The sequence below is a fragment of the Pseudorasbora parva genome, chromosome 19 (genome assembly GCF_024679245.1).
Source record: "Pseudorasbora parva isolate DD20220531a chromosome 19, ASM2467924v1, whole genome shotgun sequence".
Taxonomy (NCBI): domain Eukaryota; kingdom Metazoa; phylum Chordata; class Actinopteri; order Cypriniformes; family Gobionidae; genus Pseudorasbora; species Pseudorasbora parva.
Window position 1 is genome coordinate 44,546,318 of NC_090190.1, and position 13,773 is coordinate 44,560,090.

Consider the following 13,773-nt stretch of genomic DNA (forward strand, 5'->3'; position numbering starts at 1 on the left):
ACATTTGGTTTGAGGTTTATTTCTCCTTTTTATGAAAGTGTGAGCAAAGCTTGGCATTTGGTGCAAGCCAGAATATCTTTGACTTATAAGTCTTTCCAATGGTTTTTAGAAGAACCTCTGATTAACGGTGCGTTTGGATTTATGTGGCGATATTACACCGTGGTTAAAGCTGTTTTTGACAAATGCTAAGATTGTGAAAATGAAGAGCCTAATGGAAGAGGCTGGTAAGACCTGGGGCAATACTAATGCTTTTACAGATACTGGGCATAAGATCAACAAGGACAGTTCATCTTCTCTTAAAATATTTTCAGGAGAGACTGAATAAAGGAGACTTGATGTTTTTATCACTACAAACTTTCCCAAAGGCAATGGATCGCTTTCCAAGTATGGTGATACCAAAGACTGTTTTAGAAATGGAGAATTCTTCAGCGACCTCAGTTTTATGTACATCTTATAATAAATGAAAAGGCATGTAAATGTCTAGAAAACTCATATGCTAAAGGTGCACCTGGACTCGTACTGTCTGGAGTGGACCTCCTCTGAGTAAGCCGTTGATTTTGGAATAAACAAACAACAAAAATGAATTTCATCATACTGTATTTTGCACTGTAACACAAAGGCTCAAGCAACAAACATGGGACTGTTTTAGTTTGATCACACTAGAGTGTAATATGGGACAGAGTTTACAGTTAACCAATAGTTGAGTTTGATTGTGAAAGTATACATTTTAAGCGATGTTTAATATTGCAGGATTGTACTGATTTATGTCACTATATGGCACCACAGTTGTAAGAACTTATATCTCAGAAACCATAAGCTTTTAAAAAATGCATCACACTTTAGACTTAAACTCTTCTTTCCTGTTGTTGTTTTATTCATGGGACCAGACACCAGTTATTTTGCCAAGAGATTTCTTTTATTGAATATTTTTGTCAGACATTAGGAGACAGTGAACTCTTCATGCAAGCTTCTCTTCTCTGATTTTCTGGACAAAGGGATTGTGTATATGCTCCCAGAGGAACATACGGTTTAAATTAAAACAGAAGTATAGTGAATTAAGTCAACATATGCACTGAAACTTACACTGCACACACACATTTTGCTGTATTTTCTATACCGCTGTAACATCCTAAAACATCCCCATAACACATAGCAATCCTAAACGTTTCTCACCTGCAGGTTAAAGATGTCAGGTTTGGCTTAGGGCCCTCGGCGGTGTCCTTAACCCAGATCAGTCTGAGTTTGAGTACACTGGGCGGGTTATAAATATCTGAACTACAACCAGAAACATTAAAAAAATCACTCTGAGACTAAAAAAGTGTATACGAATAACCACTGAATGGTTTCTGCTTTTACCTAAAGACGTTTCAGAATAATACAAAGACAACAATTCCAAAAGGCAAAAATAACATAACAATGTGTAAGTCTTCACCCGATGCTCGGCCCCGAAAAACAGTGAACAAAGCTCTTGATACTCGGACATATCCTGGGGCCTGAAGAAGTCACGACTGTCCTCAGTAAGCTCGCCTTGGACTCAAGCTGTCATTATATTTGTCCAAGGATACCACAACTTTGGCAACAAGCACACACACATTTATTTTGTTTTTCTCTACACATAAAGGCTTAAGGTCTCCGTCAAAACCACACAACTCTTATTATAGCTTCCCCTTCTAAAGATTTCATAGCTAGAAATCAGCAAAAGTCAAACTTGTTAAAGAAAACATGTTTAGCTCATTATCACTTCAAAACAAGAAAATCACACTCACATCTAAAACGGAAACTTTGTTGCAAGGCAAGTTTGAATTACACTCTATTTCAAGAAATTAAAATATCTCTAGCAAAATTTAACATTTCACAGTTGTCGCATTTAAATTGAATTTCCAGCAAAAGCCTTCTAATGTCGTTCATTAAGGTTTTATTCTCCACTTATCTGATGACTCTTCTGGACCGGTAACTGAATGCTAATAAAAAATTATAATAATACAGACACACAATATTAACTGATTATGAATACTAATAAAGCATAATATTGAATAATAAAATGTGATCTACACACACATATTAAGCCGTGCCTTTCACATTATTTATCTTGTTTTCCCTGAAAGCCAATATCCATGATCTTACTGTGAGTTATTTTTGCTTTGGTCTTTATTTTTTTTGCCAAAGCTATTAATGGAAAGACAAACATATTCAGAAGGACTGCTGTATCCTTTCAAATGGTCACGCTGTTGGCCACATTTCTGGGGCTCAGATATGTGTAGGCAAGCTCCATCTCCTTGTTCCGCTGCTCGATGAGATCAGACAACTCCTTCAGATCCTTTTGGAAATCTTCAATGAGCATGCAGGGAACCTCTTCATCAAACAGAGTTTCTGGGAAATGTCCCAGAGGATACTGTGGACAGGACATCAAGATTGTAATCGTAAATAACATGTTGATCATAAACATGTTTATAATAATGTTTAACACATTACGGGCCAGATTTACTAAAGAGGGCAAATGAGTATGAGAGCACGATTCAAAAATCCTCAGATGGGAGTGGAAAGTTTGACGTGTGATCTGATGAATAAAGAACACTTATGCATCATTTCCCCAATAACCAGTGTTGGGAACATTACTTTAAAAAAGTAATTAGTTATAGTAACTCACTACTTGTTCCAAAAAGTAACTGAGTTAGTAACTGAATTACTCTATAATAAAAGTAACTCGTTACCAGGGAAAGTAACTATTTGCGTTACTGTAAAAAAAAAAAAGTAGCTATAAGTCATATAATTTTGATTTTTACAAGTCAGTTGAAATTAGTAGAGCAGACTAGTGTTTGTAACTCTTTTTAAATGTTCAAATATGTAAAATAACTTTGCCCCCAATATTAAATGAAATGGACACTAAATAGAATAAATTATTATTATACAATATTGTACACTAATCTACACTATTTTAATGTTGCTGTGGGACAATGTGAGAGACACGTCTATCAAATGCAATACATTATTGTAAATATCAGCAATATAGTGGAACAATAAAACAAACTAGATTGTTTAGAACTGTCATATTTATTGCACAGACACCAACTGGCCATCAAATAAATCTAAAAATAAATGATGCTCCTTAAGAAAAGTCTACTAAAAATAGAAAATAATAATAAAACATATATTAGCCCAACTTACATAGCATAGACTCTTTGTAGTGCACATTCAAATTCTAAAACTCTCACACAACTGGTAGACATTCTGTAGCCTGCTTGAAGTATCTTCTTATTCACAAAAGTAAATAGTTTAACAAGAAGTGCTCTCAAGTCTTGTTTGTATGGCGGGCTTATCCATTTTCTCACCTAGTTTTGGTTGCTTTAATATCGAGGAAGAACCCATGTCCAGTTTGAACACTGAAAGCTCCAACCCTGCAATCTAAGCTTTTTTAGCGATACATTTCTTAGATGGCAGGGCATACACACTAGCAGGTCAGCCCGGTGCTACTTTGTACACAATGTCGGTGCTACAAGTATACTGGGAAGATCTGCTGAGGGATCTCAATCAGGGAATAAAATAAAATAAAATAAATAAAAAACCCTGATGCAGGGCGGCGGACACGCGCCACTCCAGCGATAGCAGGGCCCGAGGGCCAGCATCGAGAAAGCATCTGCGGTGGTGTCTGAGGACCCGCACGCCTCTCAGATCCCGGTCCCAGGCAGGCGGGAGGCGCGCCTCTCGTGCGCCCCGTGGTTGAGGGCGGGGCGCAAAGAGGCGGACTCCCAGAGAAGAGGAAAGGTTTATCACAACGCAGTTGGTGATATGGATGAAAATATGGGTTAAGAATTACAACTGACTTTTTCTCCTCTTCTTCAGCATCGTCCCAGGCACTTCTTGCAATCGGCCTGTGGTGGGGCCATACGATACAATGAATGACAAACGATGACACTCTAGGTCCCGTAGTTCCCCGGTGAGGTGGCTAAAACGATGCTTGTGATAAACACAGAGTGTTTATGTAGGCTTTACGTTTGCTAGCGTAGCACTGTGGTTTATGAAGGCAGTTTCACTTCTGGATATGTGTAAATATGAGCAGTTTAGGCCACCGCGCATGCCCGCGGGCACGCAGCGGCGATGTAAACTGACGTACGTTCTCCTAGCGAACTTTTTTAGCCGTAGCCACCTCTGGGTGGCGTTAGCACCTCTGCTAATGAAATGTCTAGATGAATATGTGAGGTCAGGCTAGCGCATGAACTGCAGTAAGGTCTGTCCCAGCCCTTTTTAGGGCCTTTGTTTGTGGGGTTCTATCAGACTGATAGTAGTGCATCAAGTTGGCCGAGGCTGTTGATGGGATGGCGGTGGCGTCTCGCGGTGGCATGTCGCCCTGGCAGTTGCCCCGGGCTCCTGTCGGTAGTCCCGCAGGAGCTTTTATCCCTATCCGGCCTCCCCGCAGTTTAGGGTCGTTTAGCCCTTCCGCATTTGGGGGTTGTTATTAATGCAGAAAGGTGTATAGCAGAATGGCCCATGTGAGCCGGGGAGGGTTCTCCCCAACGATGTCGGCTGCAGCAGAAACCTCAAAAGCAGGCCCCTTATGGCCTCCCTGGGGATGAGTCCCCAGATGGTTACTGGATGTCCAGTTCTTCGTCAGCCAGCAGACAAGCCACTGTCAGCCCGACTTGGAGCGGCCATTCATCCAACCTGCCAGTGAGCATTCATCGCTGGCATGGCCACAAACCCAGGTAGTAGGCTTCCCTAGGCCTCCCTGAGGGACGGCTGAGGTACAGCAGGCCTCATTTGGCCTCCCCTGAGGGGCTGTCCCTGGGCTCCAGTCACCAGATGGCAGGTAGCAGGCCGCACCAGGCCTCCCTGAGGGCTTGCTTGGTTACAGCAGGCCTCATTTGACTTCCCCTGAGGGGGTGGTCCAGGGCCTCGGCCATTGGGTGACAGGAACTAGGCCTCTCTAGGCCTCACGGAGGGTGAGCCCCGGTTCCCAGTTCCTATGACAGTGAGTACGGTTGCTAGCCAAGGCAGCTAGCATGTTCTGCTATCAGGTGACAGGCCTCACCAGGCCTTCCTGATGTCGTTCCCCGGCCCTGCGGGGTTTCCCGGTGGGATTTGCCATTTGATAAGCACCGTCTGTCACCAGGCCTCTAACAGGGAGCTGCCATTTGGCAATAGGCCTCTCCAGGCCGCCCTAAACACTCGACTGTATGTGAGGCATCAAACAGACCTCCTCAGAGGCGAGCTCGAGGAACAAAAAACAGTAACTTCCGACAGTTTGCACGTCTGGCTAGCAGGTAGCGGTCTCTCCAGGCCGTCCTGAGGGTGAGCCCCCGAGTTCGGACGCTCGGTTAGCCGGTGTAATGTGCTGTCAGGTGGTAGGCCCCTCTGGGCCTCCCTGGGAAGGGATTCCCGGATCCGGTCTCGGTGACAAGCTAGCCATTAGCAGGCCTTGCTGCCAGGTAGTAGGCCTCGCCAGGCCTACCTGAGGGCGAACTCCACGGTTTGGACACTCATGCAGCTAGCATGGGTAGCTTCTGGTGTTGATGGCCTCATGGGCCTCCCTGAGGGGACCAGTAAAGCCACCTCCCTGTGGCCTTTAACAGCTAGCCTCAACGGTGCCAGGTAGAGGCTCCTTCAGGACTCCCTGGGGGGGAACGAGTCCCTTGAACGGGAACACATAACTGGTTTTATGCTGACAGCTAGTGGTTGCCAGCTGTCGGGTCCCGGCCTTAGCCGGCAATACCCGAGGGCGGGCTCATGCCCTAGCACGACGAGACGCCGTTTCTGCTGCGCGGCCCCTTCAGGACAGGGACCGGCCAGCATACAGCATGGTTTACCTACCACGCAGGCTTAAGAGCTCTCCTCACTGAGGGTCATCTGCGAGCTTACGGCCACCTGAGCCTGATCAGACGGGCAGGCCCCCCTCGGGGCCTTCCGGTTAGATCAGTCCATAGGCCTGTCCGGCCTCCTGAGCACTCCTGTAATATATGTGTTCAGTAGATCCTAGGATTGAGCAGAAGAGACTCCCCTCGCTGGCAAGGGTAAGAAGCACTATGCTGAGTACTGCTCTCCAGGATTCCCATCTCCGAGTTCCGGTTTGAGGAGGACATTGCCAGTTTGCAGTCCCTCAGTCTGGATGCTCATGAGTAAGAGCGATGTCCAGAGGCTCTGTTTTTACAGACAGGGTTGGCCAAGCCGGGGTGTCCCACAGAAGTGATGCCAGGTTAGGCCTCCCTGGTGGCGTTCGGTGAAGGTTTTCCTGAATAGTGACCGGCTGGGGCGCCCTCGGGCCCCCTAGCCACATTCCCTTAAAGGGGCCACTTCTGTTGAAGTGGTTGGTCCCAGGCCTTTGAGCAGCCGAGGGTAAGAGACCTCAGATAAAAACTTAATAGGTCCTCTCTTAGGCATATAGCTTGGTCTATGACCGTAGGGAATGCTGTCACTGACAGCCTAGTGTGACCAGAGGGGTGAGTGGTTCAGACTTTCCTTTTCGAACTCTTGTCCAGGCAGTTGTCACTGCTAGTAAGGGGCATGCACTCCCCTCAGCATGGCGGCATGGGTATATCGTTCCCCATAGCGTCAGCTGACGCAGCTCGAGTTCCCTTTCGAAAGGGAACGTCCCCGGTTACGACTGTAACCTTAGTTCCCTGAGAACAGGGAACGAGACGCTGCGTCAGTTTGCCATTCTTCAAGGCCTGCCTGCCAAACAGTCCCTTCAGATGAAGAAGCTAGTGTCATGTTGGCAAGGTGCCCTTTTATACTTCCTAGTCGCACCTTGATGACATCATAGGCTGTTGCCGGTCAGTAGAATTGCCATGATTTGATAGTAGTTCAGACACCGGTCACGCTGGAGGCGTTCCCCGTGGCGTCAGCTGACGCAGCGTCTCATTCCCTGTTCTCAGGGAACTAAGGTTACAGTGGTAACTGGGGACGTTTTATCAACAAAGTTCGGGAGGAGCATATTCAGATAATTAGCACAATTAATACTCTGGGTTCGGGCCAAAATTCAGACCTCAGAGCTAAATACGCATAACCTTCACTCTGTTTAATTTAATGTAAGTGTGAAATCGTGAGTTATTAGAGGAATACTCGAAAATCCACATTATTCCCTGAAAGCACAGGCCAGTATATCAATTAATGTGAGAACTAATGATCTTCTGATCTTCATTATTCAGTCTTCTTCATAGTAAAATAGAGCATTACAGCACATAGCACCTGAATTAAGTTGGCATTATACTACAGTAGTCATCATTAACTGAGCATCAGCTTCTCATGACTTCATCATGTGTGTGGACCTTCAACAAAAGTGGTGACGGTCCTTTCAAACACTCATAAATAATGTGCTATTAATGATGGCATAATTATTAAATTACCTGAATTTATCACTGCGTGTCTTTAGTAAATCCTGACAGTGGTTTAACACCAAAAGAGGGTTTGCACTGGTGCAAGCTTTTAGTAAATCAGGCCATAAGTATGACAGCACACTAATACTGAGTTAGAGCCCAATTAAACACTTTATGCTTATAGTTTGCTAAATGTCCTTTGTGTTGCAACAGTCAGGATAAAAGCAGTTTAAGTAAGCCATTGTATTACGCACGCACGCACGCACACACACACATGTCCAAACTCACATAGTCTGCAGAGTCCTTGGTCAGCAGCCTCAGCACAGCCATCGCATTCACCGTCGTGCTCTTATCCGGAAGCGTCTCCAGGATCGTGTCCTCAGTGGTCTGGCCTTTCTGCTTGGGCGGGGGCTTTTTCAGGGCACTGGGGTAGTTAGGCATCCAGCCACCAAAGTCATACTGGGGGGAAAGAATTGGTCAATAATTTGAAATATAAGCCAAATATTCTTAATAACGGCGCATGATTACGATCACTGAAGCCATGGAAAGTGGATATGGACAAGGTTTTCTTGTTGTTATGGCCTACCTACTCTAGGGGGTTAAGCATCTTGAGGTCATGTTAATAACAGACAACAGCAAACTCACGGAAGGTTATTGATATTTCAGGTCAACAGACAATCAAATGATTGGAAGTGAATTGACTTGCACTGACCTGTCCATTGTTGACAGCGGCATGTTGGGCTGATGCAGTGAATATCACCATGGTAACAAACTTGATAAGCTCTTCCAATGTCTGAAAAGATGAAGGTATTCCTGGGAAAATTAATGAAAGGTTGTTTCTGTGAAGAACTCAGTTTAGGATATTTTCACGCATGCACGCACACACCCATAGCCTAACCCACACACACACTAAAATTGAGAGTGGAGCCATAATCTATAAACTACTTTTGATCTGGGTCAATTATTTTCCATGAAAGTGAATTACAGTGGGGTTTACAAATGTCTATTCTATGCTGTGCAAATACTGAGCTGAACGCAAAAAAAAAGAAAGGAAACCTTTGTTTAAATGTCCTGACATGGCAACAATTCCTTTGGAAATGCAAACTCATTGGTCTTGACACATTATTATTCCACCAGAAATCAGACTGGCTGCATCTTAAACTGCAGCAGCGCTGATAACGACTGATAACAGACCTGAGCTCTCTCTTTCCAGGAAGCCATTGGTGAATATCTCACTGATCCAGCACTGTAGCTCTGTGTCCTTCTGCACATGTGCATCGTGTTGATAGCAGTGTGACAAGAGAGCCGCAACAAACCTGTAAGCAACCTCACAGTCAGATGTTTTCCAGGTTTACATATTTACAGCTTTACTTTTTTGTAGATTTGTTTTGCATTTATTTCTTAAGCAGGAATTTATTCAAAGCGACATGTACAGCATGTGCTTACTGACTATTAAACCCACAAACATGTATAATTGATGAAATATGAAAGTTCAGCCCTAAAAATCAGATCAGTTAACACTAGCTTAAACTCTGCTGGTGGTCCTACTTGTTGATGATATTCCACATTTTCATCCCATGCTCTCTGTAGTAGTAGCTTGGAACCTTCTCCAGGCCTCTCTCCAAGATGTTACCAGGAAGACAGAGGGAGCTGTAGGTCAGGGAGGCAGTCGCACGCTTCAGCAAATTACCCAATGACTCTCCACCTATTCCGGAATACTAAGAGTAGTGTCATTAATGGAGAGAAGACACATGACATAAAGTTAGGTTAAAGGCTATAAACAAGGTTCTGGCACCACAAACCCCATAATAATTTACCAAAAATGTAAATAAAAAATAATCAATTTAGGAAAACCTCGCCTTGAACTGTTCCCTTATCGTGGTAGAGGGGTTTGAGTACCCAGATTACCATAGGAGATGTGTTGTCTGGGGCTACATGCCCCTGGTAGGGTCTCCCAAGGCAAACCCATCCTTGGTGATGGGCCAGACTAAGAGCAGTTCACACACCCAGTGTGATTATAATAAAACAAGGACTTACAAGGACGTGGGGCCTTCCTCCCGTGGGCTCAACAACTGCAGGAGGGATAGTATGGGGCCGGTGCGTAGTGGATTGGGCAAAATTCAAAGGCCCCCGATGACCCAATCTCTGGACACAGAAACTGGATTTAGAGATGAGGAATATCACCTCGCTGGCGGGGAAGGAGCCTGAGCTTGTTCGGAAGGTGGAGACACAGCTTGGGCTCTGGAACCACACTTCTTATGAGAGGCTAGACTCTCTACTAATCTAGAGTTGCCCATGGTGAGAGAAGGCGGAATGAAGTGGGTTTGCTTATAGCCCCCCCATCTCAGCTGCCATCTGTTAGAGCAGTACTTCCCAACCACGTTCCTGGAGGACCCCCAACAGTTCACATTTTGATGTGTCCTTTGTCTGACACACCCACATCAGGTCTTGGAGTAGCTACTAATGAGGTGATGACCTGAATCAGGTATTTTTGATTGAGGAGACATGCAACACCCTAGATCGGAAGTCAATGATAGACTTTTTGGTCGTCTCATCTGACCTCCGGCCGTATGTCTTGGACACTCGGGTGAAGAGAAGGGCGGAGCTGTCAACTGATCCCCATCTGATTGTGTGTTGGATCCGATGGTGGAGGAGGAAGCGAGACCGACTCGGCAGACCCAAATGAATTGTGAGAGTCTGTTGGGAAGGTTTGGCTGAACCTCTTGTCAGAGAGATCTTCAACTCCCACCTCCGGCGGAGCTTCAACCGGATCTCGAGGGAGTCTGGAGATATTGAGTCAGAGTGGATCATGTTCTCCACCTCCATTGTCAATGCGGCTGCTCGGAGCTGTGGCCGTAAGGTCTCCGGTGCCTGTTGAGGCGGCGATCCCTGAACCCTGTGATGGACACCGGAAGTATGAAATGCCGTCAAGATGAATAAGGAGTCGTATTGGGCCTGGCTGGCTTGTGGGGCTCCTGATGCAGCTGAAGGGTACCGGCAGGCCAAGCAGACTGCAGCCTAGGTAGATGTGGAGGCAAAGAATCGGGCCCAGGAGGAGTTCGGTGAGGCCATAGAGAAAGGCTATCGGTTGGCCTCAAATAGATTCTGGCAAACTGTTTGACGGCTCAGGAGGGGAAGCAGTGCCCTACAAACAATGTTTACAGTGGAGATGGGCAGCTGTTGACCTCAACTGGGCATATCGTCATACCGTGGAAGAAATTCTTTGAGGATCTTCTCAATCCCAACAACACGTCTTTCATTGAGGAAGCAGTGGCTGGGGCTCAGAGGGGGACTCGTCCATCACCCGGGCTGGAGTCATCAAGGTGTTAATAAGCTCCTCTGTGGCAAGGCACCAGGGGGTGGATGAGATCTGCCCGAGTACCCGAGTTCTCTCTGGGAAAGTCTATGCCAAGGAACTGGAGAGGAGAATTTGGCCGATAGTGGACGTAGCCCTCTGCTTAGGGCTGTTTGGTCCCTGTACGACCAGAGCAGGAGCTTGGTCCGCATAGCTAGAAGCAAGTCAGACTTGTTCCTAGTGCATGTTGGACTTTGGCAGGGCTGCCCTTTACCACCTGTTCTGTTCAAAATTTTTATGGAGCAAGGGCTGGAGAGTGTCCAGTTTGGGGACCATGTGATTTTGTTGCTACTTTTTGCAGATTATGTTGTCAGTTTGGCCAGTTTGGGAGTGTGAAGCGTCTGTGATAAGAATCAGCACCTCCAAATCAGAGGCCATGGTTCTCATTTGGAAAAGAGGTGCTTGGCCACTTCAGGTTGGTGGAGAGCTTCTGCCTCAGGTGGAGGAGTTCTTGGGGTTCAGGTATCTTGGGGTCTTATTCATGAGTGAGGGAAGGATGGAACAGGAGATTGACAAACGGATCGGAGCAGCTTCTTCAGTAATATGGTCAATGTACCGGTCTGTCGTAGTGAAGAAGGAGCTGAGCTGTAAGACGAAGCTCTCGATTTACCGGTTAATCTATGTTCCTACTCTCACCTATGGTCATGAGCTGTGGGTCATGCCCGAAAGGACAAGATCCCAGATACAGGCAGCTAAAATGCGTTTTCTCCGCAGGGTGGCTGGCCGCTCCCTTAGAGATGCTGAGCTTCTCACCCTCACTCAGGAGGAGCTCAGACTAGAGCTGTTGCTCCTCCACATTGAGAGGAGCCAGCAGAGGTGGCTCAGGCATCTGTTTTGGATGCCTCCTGGATGCCTTTGTGGGGAGATGTTCCTTGGAAGACCTAGGACACGCTGGAGGGATTATGAACACCTCTGGGTTCCCCGGAAGAGCTGGAGTAAGTGGCTATGGAGAGGGAAGTCTGGGTGTCTCTGCTAAGACTGTTGCCCCCGCGACCCAGCCCCGGATAAGTGATGGATGGAACTTAGGAAAAGAGTAGATTGTTCAAGAAGTCAGTCATCACAGAAAACACTAAAAAGCCATTATGCAGGGTTTTTTTTGTAGGGTTTGTGTTGCTTTTTATTGGATTATATTTGAAGATTGAACCTTTAGTGCTACTTTACCCATGCCATATGCATACCAAGGTGATTGCCCCTTTGTCATTTATCAGCTGATTCCGGGCCAAGATGTTGATCTGGAACGTGTATCGGGTATGGGGAATGAGGAGCTACAGAAGGAAAAGTAAGAGATTTGCCTGCTCATTCTTCACAAAAGATAAAAAATACATGACTGAATGATGCATTTTAATTTCTTGTGTGTGTTATTGCACGGATATGTGTGTGTGTGTGTGTGTGTGTGTCTGTGTGTGTGTGTGTGTGTGTGTGTGTGTGTGTGTGTGTGTGTGTGTGTACCTGTACCCAAAAAGCTTTCTTTTGTAGGTAACTCCCTATGTTTTATTGCTTAAAGTTATTTCTGTATGAATCACAGAATTATAGTTTTTTTTGGGGAAATGTTGCAGGGAGGTGAATGGGGTTGAGTAAGACATTAACAACCCCTCATGTACCTAATATTCAGTGTAATGTGTCCAGAGGCTACAGATTCAGTCCCACCCTCCAAAAGGTAAATACTGAAGGGCAGGCTTTTTCACAAAGCAACATCTCTGAGGTAAAATAGACATCTGCGACCACAGACTACAACTGAAAAACTCTCCTACTATCAAATCACTGTTCCCTAACTGTTCACACATGTTAAACCAACTCAATGGCGACAGACTCTACCTTGAAGAGAGGGTGTGGAGAGGGAAGATGGCGTAATGTGGCCACGGTGAACACTTCTGACAGTAGGTGAGTTCTCAGCAGGTGAACGTCAACTTCGTGAACTGCAAACTCTGCGCTTCGGACGAAGATCTTGACAAGTTTCCAGTCATCCTTCGAATCCGATGGGAGGAAAATGGGATTCTCTTTGCTGGGCTTTTGCCCTAACTGTGCAGATTAAGTGTGAATGTGTGAAATGGTACAAATTATTTCTGAGGCAATCTGGGTTATGATTTCTCTTTCAAGAAAATGACAGGATTTCCAAAGCATCTCATAATTAGTCTATGAAGACAGTGACATATCAAACAAAAGGATTATTTAATGTTTAATTAATGTTGCCTACTCATCAGTTGTACATTACAGATCACATTTTCTTTGTTTCTTTTATTTACCTCATGTTCCTGTATTTAATTTGATTATCCCCCCACACACCTGAATGGCGATGGGCATCATCTTGGCCTGAGGGTTGCAGTACAGCAGGACCAGAGGAGCCGTGAGATACTGCTGCCGGTCACTGACTACATTTCCCGCAAGCCCATCCAATATCTTATAGTCAGACAGGAAGATGTTCCCGTTCTGGGTGTAGGGGTGTATCACACAAAATAATGGAGAAACACAAACTAAATATTAGACAAAAACCAAAGCAAACCAGACCCAGCCCTTCCTAATCATTGCCTGTAGCGCACCTTCATCTCCTGCTCCAAGCTGCTTCCGCCTAGGAAATCTTTGACCATGTCGTCTGTGACGGGGAAATTCTCTGGCAGCTTTGAGCAGCGCTGGATCATCATGGGGTTGAGGCCATTCAGAAACTGGTAGCCAAAGAACTCATCCTCATCCCAGTGCTCCTGAATGTATTCTGAAAGCATACTATGTCAGAACATATGCTACAGTACAGACAGAACGTTATTTGCAATAGTAATTTTGAACAGTTAATTCGTTTAAGATGAGTACCAATGGTTTTGTTTTTATCGGTTTCTTGTTTAATTTCGCTGAAGCTTTCCCATGATGATCTGTCTTTACCTTTTCCATTTGTCTGCAGAGCAGCTAACCTACACACACACACACACACACACACACACACACACACACACACACACACACACACACACACACACACACACACACACACACACACACAGAATACACACACACACACACACACACACACACACACACACACACACACACACACACACACACACACACACACACACACACACACACACACACACACACACAGAGAATACACAGGTACACAGT

General features: G+C 45.5%; 1 protein-coding gene across 2 annotated transcripts in view; it reads right to left on the reverse strand.

The window, feature by feature from the left end:
• Window positions 1-894: 894 nt before the first annotated feature.
• The window catches only part of LOC137048241 (hydroperoxide isomerase ALOXE3-like), an 18,743-nt gene continuing 5,864 nt past the window's right edge, over window positions 895-13,773 (reverse strand). The window contains exons 6-15 of one of the 2 annotated variants that reach the window (XM_067426310.1): window positions 13,465-13,562; window positions 13,200-13,369; window positions 12,946-13,089; window positions 12,478-12,681; window positions 11,841-11,927; window positions 8,856-9,025; window positions 8,502-8,623; window positions 8,020-8,120; window positions 7,596-7,766; window positions 895-2,392 (exon numbers count right to left, since the gene is read on the reverse strand). In XM_067426310.1, the coding sequence (XP_067282411.1) occupies window positions 2,213-2,392; window positions 7,596-7,766; window positions 8,020-8,120; window positions 8,502-8,623; window positions 8,856-9,025; window positions 11,841-11,927; window positions 12,478-12,681; window positions 12,946-13,089; window positions 13,200-13,369; window positions 13,465-13,562 (1,447 nt within the window). In that variant the 3' untranslated portion in view covers window positions 895-2,212. Of the gene's footprint in view, window positions 2,393-7,595; window positions 7,767-8,019; window positions 8,121-8,501; window positions 8,624-8,855; window positions 9,026-11,840; window positions 11,928-12,477; window positions 12,682-12,945; window positions 13,090-13,199; window positions 13,370-13,464; window positions 13,563-13,773 lie in introns of those variants that run through there. The other variant, XM_067426311.1, reaches the window with a different exon arrangement.